Source organism: Archocentrus centrarchus, chromosome 19 (assembly GCF_007364275.1).
Source record: "Archocentrus centrarchus isolate MPI-CPG fArcCen1 chromosome 19, fArcCen1, whole genome shotgun sequence".
Classification (NCBI taxonomy): Eukaryota; Metazoa; Chordata; class Actinopteri; order Cichliformes; family Cichlidae; genus Archocentrus; species Archocentrus centrarchus.
Window position 1 is genome coordinate 8,576,806 of NC_044364.1, and position 25,442 is coordinate 8,602,247.

General features: G+C 41.0%; 1 protein-coding gene across 4 annotated transcripts in view; it reads right to left on the reverse strand.

The window, feature by feature from the left end:
- LOC115797899 (myosin phosphatase Rho interacting protein) overlaps nucleotides 1-25,442 on the reverse strand; it is a 50,273-nt gene that overhangs the window by 1,050 nt on the left and 23,781 nt on the right. The window contains exons 5-25 of one of the 4 annotated variants that reach the window (XM_030754448.1): nucleotides 23,941-24,025; nucleotides 19,972-20,025; nucleotides 18,795-19,020; nucleotides 17,885-18,407; nucleotides 16,550-16,691; nucleotides 16,337-16,453; nucleotides 14,851-14,907; nucleotides 14,681-14,749; nucleotides 14,492-14,581; nucleotides 13,073-13,182; nucleotides 12,889-12,927; nucleotides 10,147-10,903; nucleotides 9,288-9,404; nucleotides 4,689-8,402; nucleotides 3,538-3,685; nucleotides 3,343-3,448; nucleotides 3,090-3,249; nucleotides 2,896-3,003; nucleotides 2,739-2,825; nucleotides 2,496-2,658; nucleotides 1,876-1,961 (exon numbers count right to left, since the gene is read on the reverse strand). In XM_030754448.1, the coding sequence (XP_030610308.1) occupies nucleotides 1,876-1,961; nucleotides 2,496-2,658; nucleotides 2,739-2,825; nucleotides 2,896-3,003; nucleotides 3,090-3,249; nucleotides 3,343-3,448; nucleotides 3,538-3,685; nucleotides 4,689-8,402; nucleotides 9,288-9,404; nucleotides 10,147-10,903; nucleotides 12,889-12,927; nucleotides 13,073-13,182; nucleotides 14,492-14,581; nucleotides 14,681-14,749; nucleotides 14,851-14,907; nucleotides 16,337-16,453; nucleotides 16,550-16,691; nucleotides 17,885-18,407; nucleotides 18,795-19,020; nucleotides 19,972-20,025; nucleotides 23,941-24,025 (6,958 nt within the window). Of the gene's footprint in view, nucleotides 1-1,875; nucleotides 1,962-2,495; nucleotides 2,659-2,738; nucleotides 2,826-2,895; nucleotides 3,004-3,089; nucleotides 3,250-3,342; nucleotides 3,449-3,537; nucleotides 3,686-4,688; nucleotides 8,403-9,287; nucleotides 9,405-10,146; nucleotides 10,904-12,888; nucleotides 12,928-13,072; nucleotides 13,183-14,491; nucleotides 14,582-14,680; nucleotides 14,750-14,850; nucleotides 14,908-16,336; nucleotides 16,454-16,549; nucleotides 16,692-17,884; nucleotides 18,408-18,794; nucleotides 19,021-19,971; nucleotides 20,026-22,259; nucleotides 22,332-23,940; nucleotides 24,026-25,442 lie in introns of those variants that run through there. The other 3 variants (XM_030754449.1, XM_030754451.1, XM_030754452.1) reach the window with 3 other exon arrangements.

Genomic DNA, 25,442 nt, shown 5'->3' on the forward strand with positions numbered 1-25,442 from the left:
GAAATACAGTATATGAGGCAAAAACAGAGTTTGTACAATTCCAGTGACCTTGAATTTCACTATTTTGTATGACCACTTTTATTCTTCCACACAGCCTGAACGCAGCTTTCTTGTAATTTCTTTAAGTAGTCTTCAGGAATAATTCTCCAGGTTTCTTGAAGGACATTCAAAGCTCTTCTTGCCTTTTGTTCTGTTCTCTGTCAAGATGATCCCACACTGCTTCAATAATGTGGAGGTCTGGCTCTGGGGAGGCCAAACCATGACTAATAGCGCTCCACTGAGAGTTTTTCTTCCAGGTATGCTTTTACTGCAGTGGCAGTGTGTTTGGGAACATTGTCATGCTGAGAAATGAACCCTTTGCCAATCAGATGCTTCGCAGATGATATTGCACTGTGGATCAAAGTCTGATGGGACTTTTCTTTTCACCATATTTTACAGATGGCTGTAGACGCTCACTGTTGTACCTCTGTGCTGACCTCCTCCGTACATATTGATGACAATCTGAACCAAAAATGCCACTGATTTTCAGCCCAGATCTTGTGTAATTTGACATACCTCAGCCTTTTCTCCACATTTCCCTTCCTTAAGAATGGCTTCTTCATCCTTCAGCTGAGACCATTTCTGATGAGGCTTCAGTGAACAAGAGCCAGATCAACTGAAGGCCCAGATGCATTTCTCAGGTCCTGTCTCAGGTCTTTCCTGGATTTTTTTTCCCTATTTCTTAAGGACACAACTTTCAGATACTTTTCATCGGCTGTAGATAGTTTTTTTTTTTTTTTTTTAAAAAGCTTGCCACTTTTTTTGTCCTCCACTTGGGAAACCTTGGGAAATCCTCAGATTTTTTAAGGACACACTGCACAGCACAGCATACTTGCACATTGTTGGTGCAAAATTATCTTTAGTATTTACTATAGATTTAATTAAAATAAACAAAAAAAAAAAAACTTGAAACAAATTGTGTTTTTTGCATTCTTTGCCAGGTTGTCTGTGTAGGCACAACACTCGTTCATCCCTTGAGTTAAGTGCCTTTTTATGCGTGAATGATTCATAGCTCAGTGTTAAGTAACACTCCACTGAAAATGGTTATTACAAAAGTGAGTGAAAAGTGAGTGAAAAAGCAGCCAATGTCCAAAGAAAGACTTTCAGAAAGCCTGAAAAACTATTGCTCAAGACCACTTTAAAAAAAAAAAAAAAAAAAATGCCAAGAAAGTCTGGCTGCTTGGAAGCAAAATATAAACAAATGAGGGGTGATTCAAGACTTTTGCACAGCACTTTAAGAGAATATGCACAATACCAAAACAGACAAACAGAAAAACTGTTAATGTAAACAACAGTTTTTAAATAAAGAAAAACAGAACAAAACAAAAGAATGTTGGGAGTCCTCACAGTCAGTATCGGGCACAGCTCAGTACTTCGTGGATGTAAAGAGCCATCTTTTCTTTTCCTTTCTTAACTGTCACTGCAGTTGCAGGAGGAGAGGACTAACCAAAAATCTTTTGATGACTAACACCCTCACACCTTTGATATTCAGCTGAAAAGCTGGGGTTAAAATTATGATTTGGTTGGGGTCATGCAAAGTTATGTAGGTAGGTAGGGGCATGCTTTTGTTTTTGTCTATATCACATTATACCTACAGCATATGTTGGGGTGGGGGTTGGGAGGGGATAACCCCACAATGGGAGTGTCAGCTATCCCATGAGACCTGCTCGGTGACAGACTGACGAATAGAACAGACAGATGAAACACTTGCAGCACTTTCAGTAAAACATGAACTCTGACCAACTCTGAACACGTTTCTACCACAGAAGCAACAAATTACACCGGCAAGAGCCTCAAACATCACACCACACAGCAAACACACACACACACACTCACCTTTGACCTTATACCTCTTGAATGCCTGGAGCTCGCTGATTGTTCTTTCTTCATGAAATCTGGGTTACTTTTGGATTTCATGATATCTAAAAACACAATAAAGATGCCGTTATTAACGTTAACTTCAAATGGCATAAAAATATCACGTGTAATTTCTTTGACACAAAAGCTACACTGGTGATGCTTCTCGAAAGATGTATAATGGATGTGCAGCAGTTCACGGTTTGATTTAAAGACACTGCCTTCTGAAGTAGTCTTAAAACAACTCTGACTTTACCAACAGGAAAAGATGACTTTCTCAGGAAGGAACACACAACACCACAATGGCCTTTCAAGTTTTTACAAACAGCACTTAATAACAAATCTGTGCACCCTGATTATTTAGAAGCCTGAGGGCATTTTGTCCAGTTCAAATCAACAGTAATCCAAAAACAGACAGTCCCCGGGCAGAGCGCTAACGGTGAATGGTTGGATGATTTTAACATATCGCCCATCATAATAAATGCAGTCTTACTCATCCTGCGGTTGTTGCCATGGGCATCACAGATATCTGGCTATAAATTTCACTGGGAATTAAACAAGAACAAAGATTAAAGTAAAATTCAGCATTTTCTACTCACCATATCCAGATGTAACTGTTCCATCGACAGTCCTCTCACCTAAAGCTTCAGTGGCAATGAGCAACTTCTCCTTCAGTTTGCTGATGTCGCAGTCTGCTTTTGCTTTTACAATGCTGAGTTCTGTGTAGATGTCCTTATATTTGTCTGTGGCATATTTCTTGTCCTGGTAAAATGATTGGGAATGAATGTACAGCCTCTAAGATTTTCCAGCTCGTCTCAAAGAGAAAGACTGGCTGTGCTTACCCTTAAAGCAGACTGCAGTTCGTCTTTCAAAGAGTGGATTTCTTGTTTGAGATACTGAATCTCTGACTCCTTTATTCGTAACAATACCTACGAGATGGAGAGAAACACTTAGGGCGATGAGCAAAACGATTGTGTGTGCGCACATCTTTAAACATACCTCCAGTTCATACACATCTTTGCCCTGGGAAAGCGGGGAGTGAGCGGTTTCACCGCTGAAACAGGAGCGCATCCGAGTGATCTCTGCAGTCAGCCGGTTATTTAATTCCTGTTAGAATGATCGAGAAGCATTTAACCTTGTGGACAGAAACGGGTTTGTATTTACAGTACGTGTGCAGGCTTGTGGATTCTGACCTGGTTGTGCGCATTCAGCTCCTGGTTCTCTCTCTGACACTGCCTGAGGGCCTGCCTCTCGGCCTCCAGCGCCTGAGCCAGGTGAGCGTTCTCCAGACATTTCTGAGAGTACTGCTCTGACAGCACCTCCAGTTCTCTCTGGATGGACTGCAGCTCCTCCCTGCACGGCCGGATAATCAATGTCAACACGCATTTGAGGAGATGACATGTTTCACATTTGCAAAGTTTATATTTTCCTGTCATGAAAACATACTCGTATTGTAAGCGAAGCTCATCAATATCAGAGTTGAGTCCACTGATTTGGGAGCGCTGGGTTTTTTCCAGTTCTTCCTTGTGTGCATTCTTCATAGCTTCAATAGCTACATTAAACACAGAACACATATACTAAGATCACTGTGTATCAGTCTTTAAAACACAGCAGCTATGAGAGATGAGACACTTTCTTTACCAGCAATTGTGGCAGCTGTCTCCTCAGCCAATAGCCTCTCTCGCTCTTCCATAAGTTTGGAAATCTCCCTCTGATGTTGCCTCTGGAGGTCTTCTATCACCTTCTGGTGTGTTTCCTCCATTGCGGCAAAGCCACGCTCACATGTGGCCTAGTGGACGAAAAGGTTAATCAGTTGTTGTGAAAATAATTATGCATTTACCAACTACATTTTAATTTTTAACTACAGATTTAGTAAATTATCTATCAATATCTCACTAGGCAGCATGCAGAATCAGTGACAGAAGCCATGCAAGATTTTTTTGAAGTAGATAACAGCTATGTTAGTAACAGAACGGGTAAAAGCAGTGAGATTCTAGCCGAGGAAAACTGCAGTTTTTACTGATAGATTTTTACTCTCAAAGACTACTTTATTCGGCATCTGAATGTGGGAAATGGTATAATTATTGATGCCCAGTGTCTTTAAAGGATTTTAACAATTTAGTGTTTTAGAAATGACTCAAAACAACCTTCTATAACTTGCTCTGCTTCTTTGTGTAAAAAAAAAAAAAAAAAAAAAAAAAAAAAAAAAAGATGTCCCAAGCGATCTGCAGGATTTAAAAAGCATCCACTCACCGAAAGATCAGAATCATGCCTGAAACTTCCTGAGATAAACTCATATTTTATATGTATCTATAGATTTATATAGCTATAAAAACATTTTAGAAATCTAATTCTAAAACTGTGATGCAAGCTAAATATTCCTACTGGTGATTTTTGAATCAGAAACAGTTTCACAGCAAAGACTGTATGTAAAAGATGGATGTAGCCACTGTGACATCACCCATTGATTTGTTAAGACAGATTTTGAGGCCATTTTCATGCTTTACATACAGTCTACAGTTACACCACAGTCATGATTTGTCACCTGGGAATTTGGGACATCCTTTAAAGCTCCACTTAAAATCATGTTAGAGATGATATAACTGCTCAATTTAAATATGCTTTACTCATCTCAAATCACACCATTTCCCAATTCCTAATCCTCTGCGACTACACTCACTAGTCATGGAGGATTAGGAATTAAAGAATTAAAGTTATTTATTTATTTTGTTATACAACTACTGATATCAGTTTTTAATTCACTAAAAATGGTAAAATGAAAGAGCAAAAACCTTGAGGCTTTCAAAGTCTCTCTGGTATTTCTCTCTCAGGCTGGCCACATCTCCTTCAGGGTGCTTGTTCTCCAGTTCATCCCTCATATTATTCATCTGCGTCTCCAGTTCTTGGATTCTGTCTTTCAGAACCACCATGGAGTCGACCTCTGACATGTGCTGTACATCTTCTCCCTTTCCCTGCTCTTCCTCTTCCATTGGTGTAGTGGCCTCCTCGCAAGGAAGCGAGTGTGAAACCTCAGCGATTTTACTGTCAGAGTGGTGCTCTTTGAGACTCTGAATGTTCTCCACATACTCAGAATTTAACTTTTCAATCTCATCTTTGTGGATATGCCGGAGCTCACAAACCCTCATTTCAAACTGCTCCTCTAGTTTCCTCATGTGACTCTCGTGCCTCTCCTCCATGGCGCCCATGTCTGCTAGAAGAACCTCTAACTTTCGTTGACCGTCAGCTGCCGTCTCGATGAGGGCCAGCTCTGTTGAGGCACGGCCTTGCTCTGCATGGCTTAGCTCCTTTTGGTGCCTCTGCCTCAGGTCTTCAGTCTCTTTCTGAAACTGTTTCTCCAGGAAGGCCGCTTGCTCCTGCTGGTGGGAGAGCTGATTCACACGTCTGCTGATCTCACCCTTTAGATTTTGATTTTCCTTCTGGAGAGATTCCACAGTTTGCTTGAAGTTCCGGCGCTCCGCTTGCAAAGACGATTCATATTTTTCTTGGATTGCTGCAACACTGCGGGCATGCTGCTGCACAAGATCATCCATATTCTGACTGGTCTGTTTACAATAGCCTAAGTCTTGTTCGTGCACGGCCCGTAACCTACATGCCACGTATGCCACTTGAGCCTGAATCAGGGCTTCACGCATACAAAGAGAGGTACCCGTGAAAAGATGTGATGTTTGGTGCCCTAAAAGAGATTGAATCATGTTAGACAGCCCGGGATGACTTTCACCACTTTCTATTTCTTGGGCATACTTGTGTAGGATCGCTGCTTGTCTTTGAAGTTCATTAGCCAAGTTTTCATGAGCACTTTGCAGTGATTCAACAGAGTCAACACCACAATAGGGCATTTCACCAGCCAAGTGTCTGTCTACGATTTCCTCAGCCAAGTCTCTAGCTTCTTCTGTTTCGATCTGCTCCATGTAGGGAGCAAGCTCAGGAGGGTGAATGTCAGCCAACTTTTGTTTATTGAAGCCAAAGTTATTTTTGACTTCTTTTATTACCGTTTTCAAATCAGGCCTTTTAGAAGCTTCGATAATTGCCTTCAGTGCCATTTCCCTTTCATATAGGTTTTTATGGGCTTCAGTCAACTCCCTTTTCAGTATTTTGAATTTCTCCTCATAGCAAAGTTTAAGGTTTTGAATCGAGTAGGCTAATTCTGCTTTCACGAAGGTGTTGAAGGCAACTTTGGCATCATCAACAGCTACATCATCTAAAACACTTCCCTCTTTGGATTTAGCAACATCCGTCTCTGCTTTCTCAAGTTCTTTCCAGAATGCACTTTCCAACATCAGCTTCCTGGTCAAGACATCAGCGTAAACTACAGCTAAGCAATCTTTGTCACTCCCTTTAATGTGCTCAATACCTTCCCAGATCTCACCAAGAGCCCGCAGGAGGTCAGATTTTGAGGTTTGTATTAACAAAGCCATCTTGTTCAAAACCACTGCCTCAAAGGACAAGGTTTTGGCAAAGAGGTGCATTGCCTCTTTATCTACTGTCTCTGGGGTTTGATTTGGATGGCCAACAGGTGATTGCTCTTCCAACGTCTTTTGTCCTTGTCGAAGGTACAGCGAAGCATCGAACAAATCCTTCTCTATCTCAGACAACGAGCGCAGCTGTGTATCCGTCGTGTCATGAAAGCCGCTGAGAATAGCCCTAACTTTCTCTCGGCTGCTTTCCACACACACCAGGGCATTGGTATAATGCTTAACAACAGCACTACTCTGTATCCCACTTGCATCACTAATCTCTTTCTCTTGGCAAGACTCCTTTTCACTGATCTTTAGCTCTATATTAGACACGTCCTCTGCTTGGGTGGATCGTTGCATGTCTAGATTCTGTGTGAGGTTTCTTAGCTTATCTTCTGTAGCTAGCAGTTTAGTTTCAAGGGCATGTATGATAGAGATAAACTTCTCTGGGTCATTAGTATGTGGGGCTGTAAAATCAGGAGAAATCTTTCCTTCAGTTTGCTGGTTGCCTTCATTTACATCCTGATTAATTTTTTGGCTAGTGTCCAGTCCCTCAAAATTGACATATTTTTGGCACTGAATACTAGAAAAACGTATCCTTGGTCTTTTAGCTTGAGACTCCTTATCATCTGGAGTGCTCTCTGCTGTGGGCGTATCGTCCAAAAAAAGCTCAGTGTTTGATAATGAGGAGGGTGATGTTCTTCCGTCCTTGCTCTGTTCTGGGATTTGCTGCCTTTCCATATGTAGATCAGCATAGCCCAGCCGTAGGGCATTGAGGTGCTGCTCCAGCTCTGCAATGCGGTCCTCTGCAACCACAAGCTTGGCTTGCAGATCCTTTTCAGCATTACAAGGCTCAACTTTGTCCAAGAGGTTTTGAGTCATTTGACAGAGAAGCTCCTCCTTGGCTTGCAGTTTCTGCTCAGTTTCCTCTAAGCTGTTGCCAAGTGCAGTCATTTTAATGAGGGCTTCTTTTAGGTCCTCCTCCTTGCGTTCCATCAGCCTCTCATACATCTCTTTAGTCTGCCGGATCTCTTCTTCTTTTTCTCTGAGGAACTGGCTCATTTTCTGAAACTCTTGAGTAGCCCTCTCATATGAATGCTCCAAGGTGTAGTAATCTGCTTCTTCTGTTTCCAGACGAGTACGAAGTTTGTTCACCTCACGATCTGCTTCAGCGATCTGGTTGAGAAGTTCCTGACAACGACACATGAGATGGCCTTTTTCTTCTTCTAGTCTACGCACACTTTCCTTCAGTGACTCAACCATGTCAGTCTTTTGCGCCAGCTCCTCTTGCAACTTCAGCATTTCCTGCCTGCATTCTGTACCTCCTGAGGCCCGCCTACCTCTTAACAAGGCCTCTACCTGCTGCTCAGCCTCGAACAGTCTGTCCTCTATTTCCTTATGCGCAGCTTCAGCTTCAGCTAATCTTTTGCACAGATTCTGTCTCTCTCGTTCATGACTCTCTTGCATGCTATGCTGTTCCTGCCTCAAGCGCTCTTCTTTCAGTGCCTGGCCCTCTTCAGTAGCACTTAGTCGAGCAGTCACCTCTTGTAGCTTGTCCTGCAATCTCTGTATCTCCCTCACGTGGTCTCGCTGTAGGGCCTGCTGGCGCTCCAAGTGTCTGAGCACCTGGTTTCTCTCCAGGAGGTTGGCTTCTACTTCACGAAGTCTATCTTCACTGTCCTTTAGCTGGGCTCGTAAGGTAGCCTCACTACGGCTATATTCCTCTTCTTGTTCTTTTGAACGCTCCTGCTCTAGCCTGAGCTCATTTCGCATCCGGACCACTGCCTGTTCACTTGCTAAAATTTCAGCCATTGCAGATGCAAGTTTAGTCTGCAGAGCCTGAATATCAGTTTCGTGGCGCTCTACAGCATCCTGGGCTTCAGTGTAGCTTCGCTTCAGTGTCCGGATCTGTTGCTGTGCAAGGTCCTGCTTGCGTTTTTGGGACTCCAATTCACCCTGTAAATCTTGATTAAGCCTGTGTAAGTGTTGCCATGGCACTCTGTTCGGTGAAGACGATGGAGGTGGCGTGCTCTTGAAAAGATTGATGAGATAATTTCATTAACATCATCACGTTACTTTGCCTACCATATACAGAGTGCCACATCTCGGGGTTTACCAGGAATTTTTTTCCCCCCCTTATACTCTCTTTTTGATGAGCAAATTTTTCCTCAAGTTTCCACTGTGCTTTTTCAGGAGGTCACTTGGAAACAGAAATTAATTCAACCTCAAACCCTTCAAAGTAAATGTAAGAAACCAAAAACTTAAATGGGTGATCAATAGTGACTTAAAACAAAAAAAGACCAAACCTATTGTGATTTCATTGTATGACTACAAACGTATATGTTTCAATAAATAAATGGTATGTATAATATGTATGATGTAAATTTAAAAAAAAAATAAAGGCATTAGTCACACACTTTTTTTTCTGAAACACAAAGCATGCAGAAATCAAGCTGCGAAAGGACACACATGGACAGAGAGAAAAAGCACAGCATGAGGCTTATTGCTCCAGTTTCTTACCTTAAGCACATCAGATCAAATCAGTTACTTTCCCATGAGATGTGAAACTCCGTCAAAAACAGTTAGTGAAAAACTCATGCTTAGAAAATCACAACCATGCGTAGCAGTATCAGAGAATAAGCACCCACACACCTGTTAGTAGATACTTTGAGTTAAAGTAGTCGCACAAAAATCTGATCTATCATGAACCCGTCAGCTGCTTAATAATAATAATTGTGGTGCAGCTAACAAAAATTACTCCACATGTTTGAGCAGTACAGGTATACCACATTTTGCAAATCTTAATACCACTCTACCACATTTCTTTAACTAAATTCATGTTGTGGTGCCATTTCCACACAGTTTCTAATTTAAATGCATAATAAGGTTACAGGATAAAACACTGAGTGTTGTTACCTGCAGCACATAGCCCTCCCTGGCACTTTGTTCTCTCACTAGCGCATCTTCCAGTTGCTCTTTTAAGAGGCTGTTCTGCTTCTGTAGTTGGTCCAGCTCCTTCTGCTTCTGTCCCAACTGAAAAGGGAGAAGAAGAAGCACAGGTTATTGTAACATAAATACAATGGACACTGAAAATAACCGGATAGCTAACCACTTTCAATGAGCTGCTTATATTTGAGCCATTTCTGTTTTATTTTGTAGTGTATATCAATTCATAAACAGTCACCGCAAACCATAAAATGTGGGACAACAGCAACTGCAGGATAATGAATTTCAGGCCATGAAATGCTACTTTCACTTAAAGCATGCAGTGACACACACAACTGATTTCTTCACTGAATAACCAAATCTGCTCCTCAAATTTTATTCCTACCCAGTGAACGAATGGCCAAAATAGTCAAATATTATATTTCCTCCGATTCAGCCAACTGCATCAAAACCAATGGGTGATATTTCATCATTCAGTACAACAAGGTGGCTGCAGTGAAGACCATCAAGGATGATACAAATCATCTTATGAGGTCTATCAGTAGAAGACTCAGAAAATATAGCAAAATACCAAACCTGGTGAATTTTTGTGCTTGTTCATCTGTCCAATTATTTTTGAAACTTTGGACAACTGGTGTAAAGTAAGCTACATCTCCCGCATAGTACTGACGCAAACCTACTCAAATTAAAGCCGAGACCTGAGACTTTAATTCTGTATCCAGTATGGAGTTTCCTATTGAATCTGCAAATCAGAGGACCTCAAGAACTACAAACATGTAAGTATCCAAAAACTGACATTTTAAATATAACCCACACTGGTTATACTTACCTCTTTATCTAGTAGAGCAGCAAGCTCATGCGCAGGCAATCTCTCAGAGTTTCCTAAAGCTGTGGTGATCGGTACTTGCTTCTCTTCGCGTAATGGTGTTGTCTCCACTTGATGCCATCGCTGCTCAATCTCATCTTGGACATCTGAACTTCTGCTGTCTTTGTCTTCACTCGCTGGACTAATGGCAGCAGGGTGATCCACTTCCATCTTTCCCTGCTCTTGGATTTCAGGTGTTGACTGCTGCACTGGTGATGCAGGATTGAGCGCTGAAATAACAGTTACAGTAACAGTATTTGGCGTGCGATTTGCACTTGTTGTGGTGTGCGGAGGGATGCCCCTCTTAACATTCTCCTTTTCTGCTTCTTCTGTCATAGAAGGTGGGTGAGCACCTGATGCAGATGAGGTTTGGAGGGAGGAAGAAGAGATAGGAGATGATGCCAAGGAGGAGGGTGAAGAGGAGGCGGAACAGTAGGAGGAGGTTGTAGAGAACGATGAGCTGAGGTCAACCGTGTCTGCTCGTTCTTTTACGGGCTTTTCTGTCTGTCCCATTTTGAACTCGGTCCAGTCGAAGGTCTTTGAGCGGCCCTCTCGTCTGCGCTCCCGAACTCTGCTTTTACGTGGCTCAGAGGCATTGTTCACAGGTGGCTGTCTCTGCCCGTCAGACTTGTGGATTTCTGGACTGTGGATTGGCTCAGGGGTGGCCTGTGGACACGGCTCCAGCATCACGTGGGATTTTATCTTCTCATCCGGGAGTGATCTGAAAAAGCAAGATCACAAAAAACAGAAAGATATACATGTTGGCTTAAGGACGACTGGATGATGAACTTCTATGTTTAGATTTGCTTAAGCTACTGTTACATAAAGCCTTGCTGGACGATACAACATAACAGTTCAGGTAGTGTAGCTTCAAACTGTGCATTCCAGGGTTTCTGCAGGGTTCAACGAGGTAAAGACTTGATTCACAATCATACCTCCAAAAGTATGAAAGTATTATTAAAAACCAGAAGGGTCTGGAATTTAAGTTTTTTTTCCAGTGCTCATCATCAGCATAATAGACCCAGGATGCTGGGGGGCCTCCAATCACACCGAGTGCCTCTTCTTTACCCTCTCCATGCACTTTAAGCCACAATCACATCATTAACTTTGTCTCTTCCCTCATGTGCATTTTGTGCTTTCTGATTGCCCCCACCAAGCTTCAGAGTTTTATTACTACTGTTAGGTTTTGTTGTCTCTGTTCTCCTCACATTCCTCTCACCACAACAGGTATAGGAAGATGCCCCCCCCCCCACCCAGCACCTGGTTCTGCTGGTGGATTCTTCCTGATAAAGTTTTTTTTTCCTCCCCACTCTCACCAAATGCTTGCTCAAAGTAAATCACTGGATTTCTCTCTCCGAGGTCTTAGCAGTAGTATTTATAATGAAAATACTTAATTTGCACTATAAACATAATAAATTGAAATCAGTTCATTTTCAAATTATATAAATCAAATTAGTGTTACACTAATGTGGATACGCAGTGTAGCACTGTTGGACTCATTAAACTATTATAAAACTATCCAATTGAGTTTCTGCATTGAGTTCTCTTTTGCATAGTTATTGTAGCTACCAGCAGTGAATGTATATTATAGACCTGATGTTGTGGACTAAAATCCCACAATAATCCATCATTTTCTGAAACCCACCCCACTTGTAAGTTAATTTTATTTCTGCAACCCAATATCACAAATCATTATTAGCAGGGAAAAAACAAAACCAGAATGTCAGTGATGTAGTAACGAGGCAATCAGTCCTTCAGCTGGATGAGCGAATAAAAATCAAGAGAAGCAGAGGATGGAATCCAGTAAACATCCAGTCTAATGGTTCGCAGCATCTACTGACACCCATTAGCAGTTATGAAAGCAAAGATGGCAACTAAGAACAGCCTGGTTTTTGTAAAGAATTCGTAGGTCTTGTTAGTGAAATAGAGGAAGTTAATTTCAAAGACCAGCAGATACCCCAATTTAAAAACATTAAAGCATGTCAAAACATTAAACACCAAACATTTATAAAGACACACAGTGGGGCTAAAAGCAACTTGATCTGAGGTAAGTTTGATGACAGGTTCCTACCTTTAGTTTCAATGGTAATGCAATTTTTACAGTGGCTTAATGTGAATGTGTGCAATAAACTGTTCACTGATGTTCACTGGTGTGCATTGCTTTAAACGGGCAGGGTGACCTGACAGAATAATCCATTTGAACTGTTGTGTGGAGGTCTCAGGGAGGGACAGAGCTCAGGAACCACCTGGTTAATTTTTTTTTTTTTTAACTCAGTGAAAGTGGATCCTAATAAAATGTCAAATGTGGTGTGTTATCTGAAAGGTATTATACAGCTTTGCTATTAAAAGTACAAAAAAATAAATGCTTAGGTAGGTGGTGAACTGTTGTTTTGAGACGAATGTTTATACCCAACCCAAAGCTTAGTTATTTTGAGCTTTTGGTGTTGTTGTGCTATCACTTCCAAATGTTAGTGGACAGTCACATTATAGGGATGACTGACATTGGGCTGTGGTGTTGGGCAGATTATTCTAGTATGTAGATGTGAGTGCAGTGCAGGTTTCTACAGTGGCAAAACTAACAGGGAGACATTACTCAATCACATGACATATGGTTGGGTGACAAAAACGCTGGGGCTGACATTGCTGAGCAATAACATCGATATTTGGGGGGGGGGGGGGGGTAATTTAACACACAAGCACTCCAACCTGGGCTTCAGAACCGATAGTTTCAGAGGGATGTTTTTCCTGGAAGCAGATTGAAAATACCAGTTGAAGAGGAAGAGAAAGAAGGAAACAGAAGGTGAGGTGAAGACAGGAATTTAGATAAATTAAATGAAAAAGCCGCTGTTATATCTGCCAGTGGTGAGTGTTAATCCTCCATGATTATTACCGGGTGACATCGGGGGCGATAGTGGGTCGCACGTTCTTCATGATGGCCTGAATCCAGTTACGACGGATTCCAGAGGTCATCGCTGACAGGGTGCATGCTCCTTCTTTACACTGAAAACAGAGAGACAGCGTTTAAATGACTGCGTGATTCACAAGTTACACATTTCAAATAATTTTGCTGTCAGAGTAGTTTTAATAAAAGTATACATTTTGGTGTGACCCACACTGCGGATAACCACATTTTACCTTATATTATTTATCTTTATTAATATAATGCACACTTATGTTTATTTCAAAAGTTCCAGAGAAATGCTTTTGACAGAAGTATATTCTCAGCCTCATTTCTGTTTTTCTTGACAGGAAAAGCACTTAAAACCAGACCAATACCTCATGCTGTCAAACTACTACATGATCCAGGCTTTGAATTGCTGCAGAGAATCAAAGCTCCACATTGCTGAGAGGATGACTGCATATATTTTTAGGAATTTAGTTAATTCACCATAGTTTTTAACACCACCTGCACTGATAAAACAGGTGGTTTGTCCTTAATGTGTCAAAACTACAGTGCACGCAAAAGATGCACATAAACTTTTACATCTAAAGAGACATCTACAGATGTACATTTAAATGACCTCCAGTGGCAGTTAAGAGACCTCTACAAGATAAGCATTAGGAGTACAGCTGTATGACTGTGGTGCACACAAAACCAAACCCATGATGTTCTCAGCCAGAGTCAACAATCCTCCATTTCTGACTTGGTCGAGAAAATTGCTGTGGAAGCTGCTTCAAGCAAATGCAAACAAAAGAAATGACCTTGTAGCTACTGTTCAGATACAGGATTAGAGTGGCAAGCTTAAGTCTCCATGTAGCAGAAACAAAAGCCCCACTGACATCAAGCTCTATTGCAAGCATCTATATACGTCCAGTAAGTCTTTTGCCAACAGCAAGCGCTAAAAATGTTTAACGGCCAAAGGATTATATGAATAAAACACTACGTCATTTAGAGCAGGATCTACACTACTGCACACACACTTCTTTGCTTATTTTTCTCCGTGTGTGTTAATGAGAAGTCATGCAGGACGGGGGCTTCTGAATGTAAAAGGTTTGACAAACAGATTGTCCAGGATGAATGCTACATGGGGTTCAGAAATACAGGCAGGGCTGGCAATGCCTGTGGCAGATTTAGACTGCTATGATCTCACAGAGATGACAAGTCAAGTGACATCCTTCATGACAAACAAAGAGTTGTTTTAGGAAGAGAAATGACAAAACCCGATACCCAAAGTTGCACCACATGGTGCCTAAGGCTGTTTATAGACTGGCAGGAGACACCAGAGCTAAACTGTGTAGACAATAAGCTTAATCTTTACTGGTGATTAATGAGATGGGAGAATCACTGACACGAAGACTCAACACTGACCAGGATTTGGAAACCGTAATTCCTTTGAACTGGAAACTCTTTGACATCATAACACGTAGAAAGGTCAATCTCACCATCCATTTCTGAAGCCTAAAGGGAAAAAGTGCAAAAAAAGCACAACAATAAGAAAAAAATAATGTCTCTTAATTGCCTATTCATTAATATTAGAAAGTATATTAGAAGCTTTACCTCCTCGGCTATTGAGTCCTTATAGTACCTCAAAGTCTGATCTGTCAGGACAAACCAGTGTTTCTTCCACTAAAGGGATAAAAAGGCCATTAACTGGATGTTCATCAGTTTTCTGTATAAGTTATTTATTCAGGGTTGCAGAGATGCAGATAATACTGAAGGAAAATTACCACTCCATCTTCATATAGCTTTGTCATCCATCCTTTTTTGAAGTTCAGCAGATCTGGCTGCAATTAAGACAAATCACAGTGATGCAACATTATATGATTAAAACTCATTTAATCATAAAAAACACAAATCAAATTCACAAATCACACAGAGGCACCTTAACAAAAAAGAAAAGTTAAAACCAAATATGAAACTTAAGTATTTAACCCTGCTGTGATAAAAAATACAATCAACATTTTTTAAATTACATTTAAATCCCCACCCAAGCTTGAAAAGCATAAGTAACAATATTTGGTTCCAGCTGTAGAGACCGACTGGCGGGAGCTGGACTTTCCCTCTGAAACACAAACTCAAGTCTGTTTATAGACCCTAAAGTAAGCTGTTCCTCCAAAACCTGGCCACTGCTTACTCAACAATACCTTGTTTTTGTTGAGCTTCATCAGGTGTGGTGTCACCGTCTGGCAGAGAGTCATTCTGATGGCTAACTGCCTTCACTTCGTATGTTGACAATCTGTTTCTTTCAGTCTGTCTCAGGGACACACGCGCAACTGCTTCTGTCCAGGCTATTTATAATCGCCAGTAGCAGTGGCAGCAGTGCTGTGTACGTGAGTGAGAATATAAGTGTGTGTTTGAGTGAGTGGGGGTTTGGGCAGCTGCAGCTTGGCCAGAGAGACACACACTGAGTGGATAGCCCCTGCTACACTCCCTGAAGTGACCACAGATCAGACTGGTAGGAGTCAGAGCTCAAGATGATACCAGTGTAACCTTAACTTGAAAGCTTTGCTCATTTTATAGCTGAAAACTGAAGAGATCAAGTCTAACAACTTTATATGTGGTCATTTCCTCTGTGACAACTCTCCTCAAAATATGTATTTATATACACGGATCAGGCATAACATTATGACCACCTGCCTAATATTATGTTAGTCACCCTTCTGATGCAAAAACAGTCCTGACCTGTGAAGGCACTAGACCCCTGAAGGTCTGCTGCGGTATCTGGCGCCAAGATGTTAGCAACAGATCCTGTAAGCCCCGTAAGTTGCAAGGTGGGGCCTCCATGGATTGGACTTCTTTGTCTAGCACATCCCACAGATGCTTGATTGGATTGAGATAGAGAGAATTTGGAGGCCAAGTCAACCCCTCAAAGTCGCCGTTGTTCTCCTGATGCGCACATGTCCATTGTTGGTGCTTTCAGCAGTGGACAGGTCAGCTTGGGCACCCTGGCTGGTCTGCAGCCCATACGCAACAAACTGATGGACTGTGTATTGTGACCACTTTTGATAGATGCTGACTGCTGCAGACTGGGAACTCCCCACATGAGCTGCAGCTTTGCTCTAACCCTGTCATCTAGCCATCACAATTTAGCCCTTGTTAAACTCGCTCGACTCCTTACACTACACTTTTCCTGCTTCTAAACCCACTGTAATCTGTCTCTCTATTTTAAATGCTGTGACTTTTTAAACCTTTAAAAATATTGTCAATACTTACAGTCATCGAGGACTCTGTGACTCTGCGGTCCAATGATTTGGCCCTCCTTAGGTTGGCCAAAGTGGAGCCGGACACATCAGGGACTGAACGGTCTTTTCCTGCATCCAGTGACATCTCCTATAAATAAAAAAGTAATGACTAGAGGCAAGTTTATTTTCATTCTTAGAGTATTTCTGCTTCAATTTACTCAGGATTAATCAGAGGAGAGCGCACATGTTTATTAGCCAAATAACGTTTCTCGCTGCGTCCTTGTCTCTGGATTAGCACAGAGTTAGCCGAAGGATCGTTGGAGCTGCTCGTTTCCATGCGTTCAACATGCTGGCCCTCCTCAAACCGGTTGATTATTTGAGATCGTCTAGGGGACACAAAAATAGCATTCAAACATTTAAGCCTAAATTGATGTAAATTTAAATGTAAACTTTTTTTAAACAGACTTTTTTTTCACCATACAGAAAACAGTAATTAAACATAACGATGCAGAACATCATGGTCACAGATGGTGACAGAGCATAATAAAGAGACCAAATATAACATGAGAGCAAATCTGAGTCAAAATCCATTTTGTAAGGGAAACAAGAAGTTTTTGGTTTAAAGCGTGCACAAATAAAGCTTCGAATGTCATTCTATAAACAGTCTTTCATAAAAATCAAAATGCAACATAAACATATGCAAAATAAAGGAATACTACCAAGAGAACCACCCAGACACATTTCTAAGAATAAAGAGTGGTGTTACATGATGAGATAAAATTTAGAAGAGATGGAAAATGAATGGAATGGAGGATTAAACACATTGCAAAAGAAGCAGCAACAGCAATATAGTCAGCATTACCTTAAGGCACTGCACTTGTTAATGTATATATATATATCTGAAAAATAAGTAGTGACTGAAGTTGGAGAAACCTAAACTGTATGTATAACCCAACCATCAGTAGGCTGTATGCATGGTATGTACAGGAAGTTAAGTATTTATTATGCACATGTGTGTGCGCTCCCAGGCAGTGCAGGGATGAAATGATAGAAAGCAGGAGTCAGCGGTGACCAGCAGGGAACAGCATTGGGGCAGGGGTGGAAGGGTTGGTTGAGCATTAGCTCTGAGAAGCTCTGTTCAGAAGCCCCTGGAAAAGATTGAAACAACAAAAACTAGCAAGGTAGCCAAGAGCAAAAGGTAGAGACCAGTAGAAAACAAAACATCACATGCAATTATACCCCTGTAATCATTAATGCCAAACCACTGATAAGCTAGGGTAGGCAGCAATAGCAAAAGATGCTTGGAGAGAGCAGCCACAGGGTGGTGCTAAAATACTAGTGTTGAGTATCTTCGGCAATGGATGAAATTCACATAAACACTTAGCATGCTCTCTTCTAGCTAACAATCAGTGGCTCATTAATGATTATCAATCATGTTGCCATTGTTATTACAAGTTAATCTGCGCTATGTGTTGTGGTGTTTGATCAGCACTGATTGGGTCTATCACAAGGAAGAGCAGGAAACTTAAAATAGCTCTGAAGGATTTTGCTGCGTGCTGAGCACAACGGTCATCCTCACCTGCGCTCCTCCCCAAACAGCCGAGCCACCTCCTCTCTCCCAGGGCTCCGTGTCCGCGCCCTCAGCTCATGACGTTTCTTCTCTGAGCGGAAGGCTTCTCGGTAGCTCAGTCTGCGAGCCCGTGGCACATCTGCCAGTGCTGCGTACTCCCTGCCGGAACGGCCAACTCGGCCGCCTCCACCACCACTGTGCCCTTCCCAGGTGGATGTAGCTCCACTGGGTTCAGAGTCCAGCGAGCTCTGGGAAGAGCTGATGGTGGAGTAGCTTGGGGAGACAAGTGAACATGGAGAGGGGAGAGGATCTTGGGAGAGCTGATGAGGGGAAGTTTGGGGTTCTGACTCTGAGTTGTACCTGGAACTGGGAGCTCCTAAAGAGGAGGAAGATGCTGAAGAGGACAGGGGCAGATGCTGGGGTGGCTGAGAGTGATGTGCAGATTGTGGAGAAGGCTCCGACTTGGTCTTCTCCAGGGAGAAGTAGCCACTCTCAACTCGTACCTTACGTCCAGTGCTCACAGTGCCACCATCTGGGGGAAAGAGACCAATATGAAGAATCCTGTCTGTGCATAGCAATAAATATGTTTACAAATATTAAAGCTCTATTGTACTCTACATTAACAGGTAAGTCACCATTTCCCTAGGCAGTTAATTCTAATGGTCAGATAGCTGAAAACACTCAAAAAACCTCCAAAACAAATATTTTATTGTTGGAAAAGTCTTGCAGTGTGTTTCAATTACACTACAACTATTGTTCTACTTTTAAAGAAATCTACTAGTGTGAATTTTTTCCCCTCTAGTTTAAAATCGAATGGTAAATTACTTGCCAGGATCATCCTTGTAAATACAACTTGCTGTGAGCTGCTTATATTTCCATATTTAAAGGAGAACTTGCATGGCCTTTTTAACACCCTCACCATCTTGCGTAGTGGCACTGGAGTCTGGCTGACTCTGGCTCAGCTGGCTAAGACAGGAGGCACTGCGGCTGCAGGGGATGGTGGCCCTGCTCCAGCGGGGCTCTTCCTGCCACAGAGTTGCACGGCTCATTGGGATACGCTCAGCACTGGCAATACTGCTGGGCAGGGATGGGATGCTGCCTCCACTGCTGCTGCTGGTCACAGTTACCTTAGCAGGGCCAGGCTCCTGGGTTATGGTTTGGGTTGGAAGGAGTGGATGGGTAGAGGAAAGGACATAATGGCAGGTAAGGTCACAGAAAGACTACAAAAAGGAATATGAGGAGGAAAGAGATTAAAAGACAATTACAATTGAAAATGTAAATGTAATGTGAAATCAAATATTGGAACGTGTGTTGCTTAAATCTGGATTTCTTGATATACTGGACTCCCACGCTCAGCTGTAGTGGGGTCCAATCATGTTCTGATCGTATTAATAAGCACTCTGCACACTTTGTATAGAAAATACTCACACTTCTGGTTTTCAGTGACAGCAAATCAGTGTTCTTTATTATGTTTTCCTTTTGGCATTGTCATGTTTATATTTTAGATGAATCCAAGATTAAAGCAATACAAAGAAAACACATTTGCTTTTATTACTAGTGAATTATTGGAAGAGTGAAGCTGGAATAGAAAAGGGAGCAAGAGACTGACAGGTAGACAAACAAGACAGCTTCATAGCAAAAACACATGTACTACTGAGGAATACAAAGAAACTAAAAAAAAAAAACCCACAAGGACAGTCTGCAGCGGTGGATTAGGTTGAAACAGATTTTCTTGGCTGGGAACATCTTGACTTGATTTAACAAATGCAAACTAAGCAAAATTAAAGCTGTTCAAAGTTCTGATGTCACGATATCAGAAATCTCTTCAGTGATCAGAAGATGCACAAAAATCACAGAGACAACGAGAGAGCAAGATTTCCAAAGCAAAGCGACCCTCAAACAACCAGTTTTTAATCCAGCCTACTCAAATCACCACAAACATGCTGATGTTGCACAAAGGCTAAAAGCATGTCTGCTTTATTCACCCTTCACCTAGAGTGACTGAAATGATACTGAAATTAAATTTATAGAGGGACAGAGGGATGAGGTTTTGTAAAGGTGAAGCAGAATAAAAGGTTTGGCCAAGCTGAACTCACTGGGTGTCCATTCATGTCTTCAGTGGAAAAACACTGTCTTGGAGTTACTCCACCCTGCCAATCACAGAAAGCCCTTGATGTTAATGGTAGCTATGTAGTGCTAAGTGTGATCAATAATGGGGAAAAAAAAAAACATCCATCTCAAAATTTCCACTGGCAGTTCTTTATTATTTTGACTTTTGTTCTATGCAGATAAAAATTCTGATAACTGAAATAAAACAGGATTACAAGATGTCAAGTCTTTTCGTTACACTATGTGACTGACACACACACACACAACCTGTCACATCATTTTTTGCACTCAGGGTAATGTGCTTGACTTAAAGGGTGCTACCCACAAGACAAATATGATTGTGCATAGGTATTTACAAAAGTTTCATAGCATGTGTCTCTAGTAAAGTATGCAGAAATGGGCGAGGCGCTTTCAGGCAGGAATATGGAGCTGATACAGTCAGGTGTGCAAAATGTAAGCCTTGACACAATGCTGGATATTTATCCACTTGAACAACCTAAGAGCAGCTGATAGAACCTGGCAGCCAACAAGCAGTGAAAGCACAATCATCCTCACACATTATCAGGCCTAATTATACGGTGGGGCCCTGACCACTACACCGGTATTTCAAGCGAAGCCCACGCGCACACCAAACAGGTTTGGAGCAGGAAAAACATAATTACAGTTTTATGTTGTCTTAAAGTATTAGTGAGACTTTAATTTAAAACCACAAACATTTAGACATAACATATAAAATGTGTAACAGACATTTTTAAAACGTAAGAGACACTTTAAATTAAAAGAGGCCAGTTGAATTGTGCTTCTGTGAAGTGACCATGGAAGCGAATTGCTTTATCAGTGGAGGACTGCAACTGTGATGATCAAAGATAAAAGACTAAATGACCAAAATGTCAATGATGTAGAAGCTGGTTATTGAATTCACAGGTTACTGATGCATCAAGTACAGAAAAACTTATAAGTTTTATTTCCATTAGATGGCTGTACTGCACAAACTAATGAGAATTAAAATCCATGAAGAATGACAAACATGACCTTAAGCACAATTTGGATGTAGACCCATTAGGTGATCACTGTGTGCAAGTCTGATGAAATTCTGATGCAATACTGTAGGAGGAGGAGCGATTCTTGTGAATTTTGAATGGCTGATGTGAGCTCATCAGTCCTTGGGCTGAATGAGCTAATCAGATTATCAGTCACTTAGTAGCTCATCCAGCTCATGAGCCATCGCAATTCACAGTTTAATGTAATACGTGATGTACAGAAAGACTGATATTACAATAAACTGAATTGTGATGGGTCATGAGCCAGATGAGCTACTAAGTGACTGATAACCTGGTTAGCTCATTCAGCCAAAGGACTGATGAGCTTACATCATCCATTCCAGGGAAAGACACATGCAGCTCACAGGTCTGTTAAATACCATTAAACGCACCAAGACTATTATAAATAAATGTAGGAGCGACTGACTTTAAGCCATTATATGAATTGACATTTCTTGCTTTTTCTTCTTCATTTACCTTTGTCTATTTACGCTCATTTAAACTCCATGTATTTGCTGTAAAACTTATTCATTTGCATTATTATTTATTCTGTCCCCCCCCTTCTTTATGATTCACAATATCTTGCTCACATACACCTGTGAAGTGTTTACACTGTAGATTTAGAGCTTTAGGCCTGACTTCTATGCCTCCCTAAAGTACTACCATACCATTAAATAAGTAATTAATTGTGAATCTTACCAATGAAATGAGAAGACAAATGATAAAGAAAGAAAAAAAAAAAAAAAAAAGGAACAACTATCCAAAAATAGGAGGTTCAGGCTCAGTTACACATTACTGTGGATGAACACAGGGAAGAAAAGAAACAAGAACAATGAAAGCAGAGCTAACTGATGGCGGTCACAGCGAGACACAGTCAAGGTCATCCTCATGTCACCACTGTCCCTCTGTAAATGCGCCTGTTTGCGGAGGCTGAGCAAGGCCACAGCCTGATTCCGGGCGCCGTCATTAGAAGAACCAGACAATGAACTTCAGAGAATGTTGTTTGTACACACCACAAACTTGGCCTGGCCTCAAACAGGAGGTGGGGGGCTGTATCTCATGGTGGGTGGGCTGTGTACTTTTATAACATATGCTTATATTTCATCTTCACATTGGACCATTATTATAAATATATAAAAAGTCCATGTGTTTTATTCCTGCCTGCCAGGGATGATAAAACAAAGACTGCATTTGATTCTGAAAGATTCAAGATGGGCTTGAAGGCCTCTGCTCACCTTGACCATTACTAGACTTGATGTAGCCATCCTCATGTTCTCATATTCTAGACACTTTGCTGATCTTGCTGTGTAGAGTGGGTCCAAAATTTCTCTTTGGAGAGGCAAACAGCCAGCACTACAGGAAGTCATGTCCCAAAGTGCACCTTTACAGGCTCACAGACTTAAAACACGCATCCTGTTAAGACTTCAAGGGCTCAGTGTGAAAATGACAATGTTTACTGGGTCACCACAAACATCTGAGGATTCAAGTCCTCAATAAGTCCTGAGTGTGACTGCTTTGATAAGCACCACATGGTTATAACCACAATGGCTGAAAAAGCCTGACAGGTGTGACAGCAGCTGCTGGACATGACAATGAAACTGTGTGCACCAGCAAATTCATATGCAAGAGGAGCACAGTCACATTGCTAAACGTTGCTGCTGAATGTTGTTACAGCACACAGTCAGCTGTCGACATTACCCTTCACTGTTTGCTCAGGAATATTTTGATAGCTGAGTAATGTTTGCTGCCTGCTGACCTTGTGATAGTGGTCCTTATCTATAAAACTATGTACACTGTTGGAAGCATAATGCAAATATTACTTGTAGAAAACAGCACCACATGCAGTTCACAACACCCATGAAACAATATATAAGATTATTTGTAATAAGTGTGAGGCATGTAGTCTATTGAAACGGACATATCATGTGACTCAGGAATGCAAATATAGATGGTTTAAAATTTCGAGCATGTCGCTGGCAGAAACAATACATCTGTCTCTCGCTAAGAGAGGGGGGAAAGCTGGTGTAGTTTGAGAGGAATGAGAGGCATTCATTCTGCATATTTCCATAGCAGAGGTCATGCTTAAATATATGCTTTCTTTGCTGTTGACAGGGGATGAAGCAATTGCCACATGTAGATAATTTATAATGTTCACTATATCTAAAACAGTACTGATATGAAGTCATATGCGCCAGAATTACCACCTCAGGGGTCATTATGCCTCCAGCAGCCAATCAAGCTGCAGCTCTATGTCCAAAGACTTGACCTTTAACCTTTTGAATATAAAATGTGATCCCTTCTTCATTTTATCCTTTAACTGTACATATTTGTGTGAAATTGTCGTAATTATCAAGTTATGGTAAAAAAAAAAAAAAATCTGAATTTTAATTAATAAACCAATACAAGAGTGAATATTTCCCCTCTAAACATCTAAGAGACTCCATATTCATGACAATGGGAAAGGCATCAAAGAGCCAGATGAACCCAGCCAGATGAAAGTTACTGAGAAAAATGGCACCTACTACTTTATAGCAAATACACACATTTAGAAGAGTGGAGGAGGAAATGTCACAGCTTTTGCTTATAGCGTACAGTCAGTGCTACCTACTCTCATAAAAACAACACATTCTGATAATGTATGCGTCATGTTTCTGCAGACTCCAATTACCCATTACAATAATAATAATAATAATATTAATAATAATAATAATAATAATAATGTGTTACATATTTTAGTAAGAAAGTGAACTTTGAAAAAAAAAACAAAAAAAAAAACTGCTATAATGCAATAATGCACAGATTTGAGTGTGTGGATGATTTTCCAATTCATGAACATTTTCAGCACATTTTAAAAATAACGTTAGATTTAAATTTGTCTGCTGTACACCAGGTAAATAAACAGAGTGAACGTATTACCTGGTGGGTGGGTGGATCAACCTTGCGTTTTTTCTTCTGGTTCTGCTTGTTTGTCCGGGGGTACACAGTCAGAGCCTCCTGCCACCTACAAATAGTGAAATAGTGGTCAAAGTGTTAATCTAGTCTTAAATTCGATAAACTCTGCAAGCATAATGGATTCATATATGAAGGGACAAAGTTGTCTGCAGCAAAGAATAAACTACAGAGCATGCCTGGACATACAAAGTGACATTAACATTTACAGCTCTTTAAAATAAAAGCTACAGCAGCAAAGAGAAAACTGTTTAATCTCTCCACATTTTTAATGCTTGGACTCTAGTAGAGTAGCTTTGCAGATTCACAGTTCAAAAATAATTTTAATATATATCTAAAACATATCAAATATACATCACACTGGGCCTGTTGTGCAGCCCCTTATTTCATACTCTGAAATTAGCCGTTTTAGCTCCTCTACCTTTAAGGCCACCCTCTTTAAAACAACTTTCCTGAATTAGAGCATTTAGAGCATCTGAAGTCTGAGCTTCTGGGATTCGACATACACACATATGCTTACCTCCTTTTTTTGAATGTGTTTCCACGTTTAACCCGAACGTCCACCAAAAGTAAGAAAATAAGGAAATCCTAACAGACTCCCACAAACTTCTGTTTGCATTTTTACTCTTCTGAAGTTATGCTTTATTTAAAAAGGCATTTTGTGGGGATAAAGCTTTTTGTTGGATTTAGCAAAGTGCGCTTTAACACTTAATACTGCATCTCTAACCTCACATAGCATCAACTGAATGATTTCTAATCCTGAAGCCCTTTGATTAGGTCTCACTAAAATTTCCATTCCCGGTCTTGACTAAAACGAGAATGAAATGCTGACATGGGCATGGCTAGCAAATCTAGTGATGACTGAAACTCATTTTTTAAGTGCACAATGTTTTCTTTGACCCAGACAAAATGAAAGCATGCACAGCTCAGGACGTCTTGCCTCTTTCGGTATTACAATAATAAAATCACTAAGTCTAGTACAGAACACTAACACATAGACGTGATATTTTTCCAACCTTTGAACTGTCACCCTATAAAGTTACATACATGCAAACATGTGACATTTATAAACGAGTAGGTGCCCAAATGACACTGTTTTCAAACTAATAAGAGCCAAAAGACATCTTAGAGGACAATAACATAATAAAAAAGCTGATATGGTTGTGTGATGGCCTAGAACAAACACATGGAAGCCAGATGATAGGAGAGTGGGAGGTGAACAGTGATGGTAGCAGGTAGCATAATGAGGAGTGGGTGCTGTGAGTCACAGTTCCCTAAGAATAGCTATAATATGTATGCTACAGCCGACCAGGGAGAGCGCAGAAATATGCTTTAAATCTACAAGAGTGAAAGAGAGGCTCAAATGAAGCCTGAAGTATGAAGATTACATTTCAGTATTGTAATCTGGGTCCTAGTATAGAGGACTTTGTTAAGACAGGGAGAGCAGTAGAGAAGCAGGGAGAGCCAAC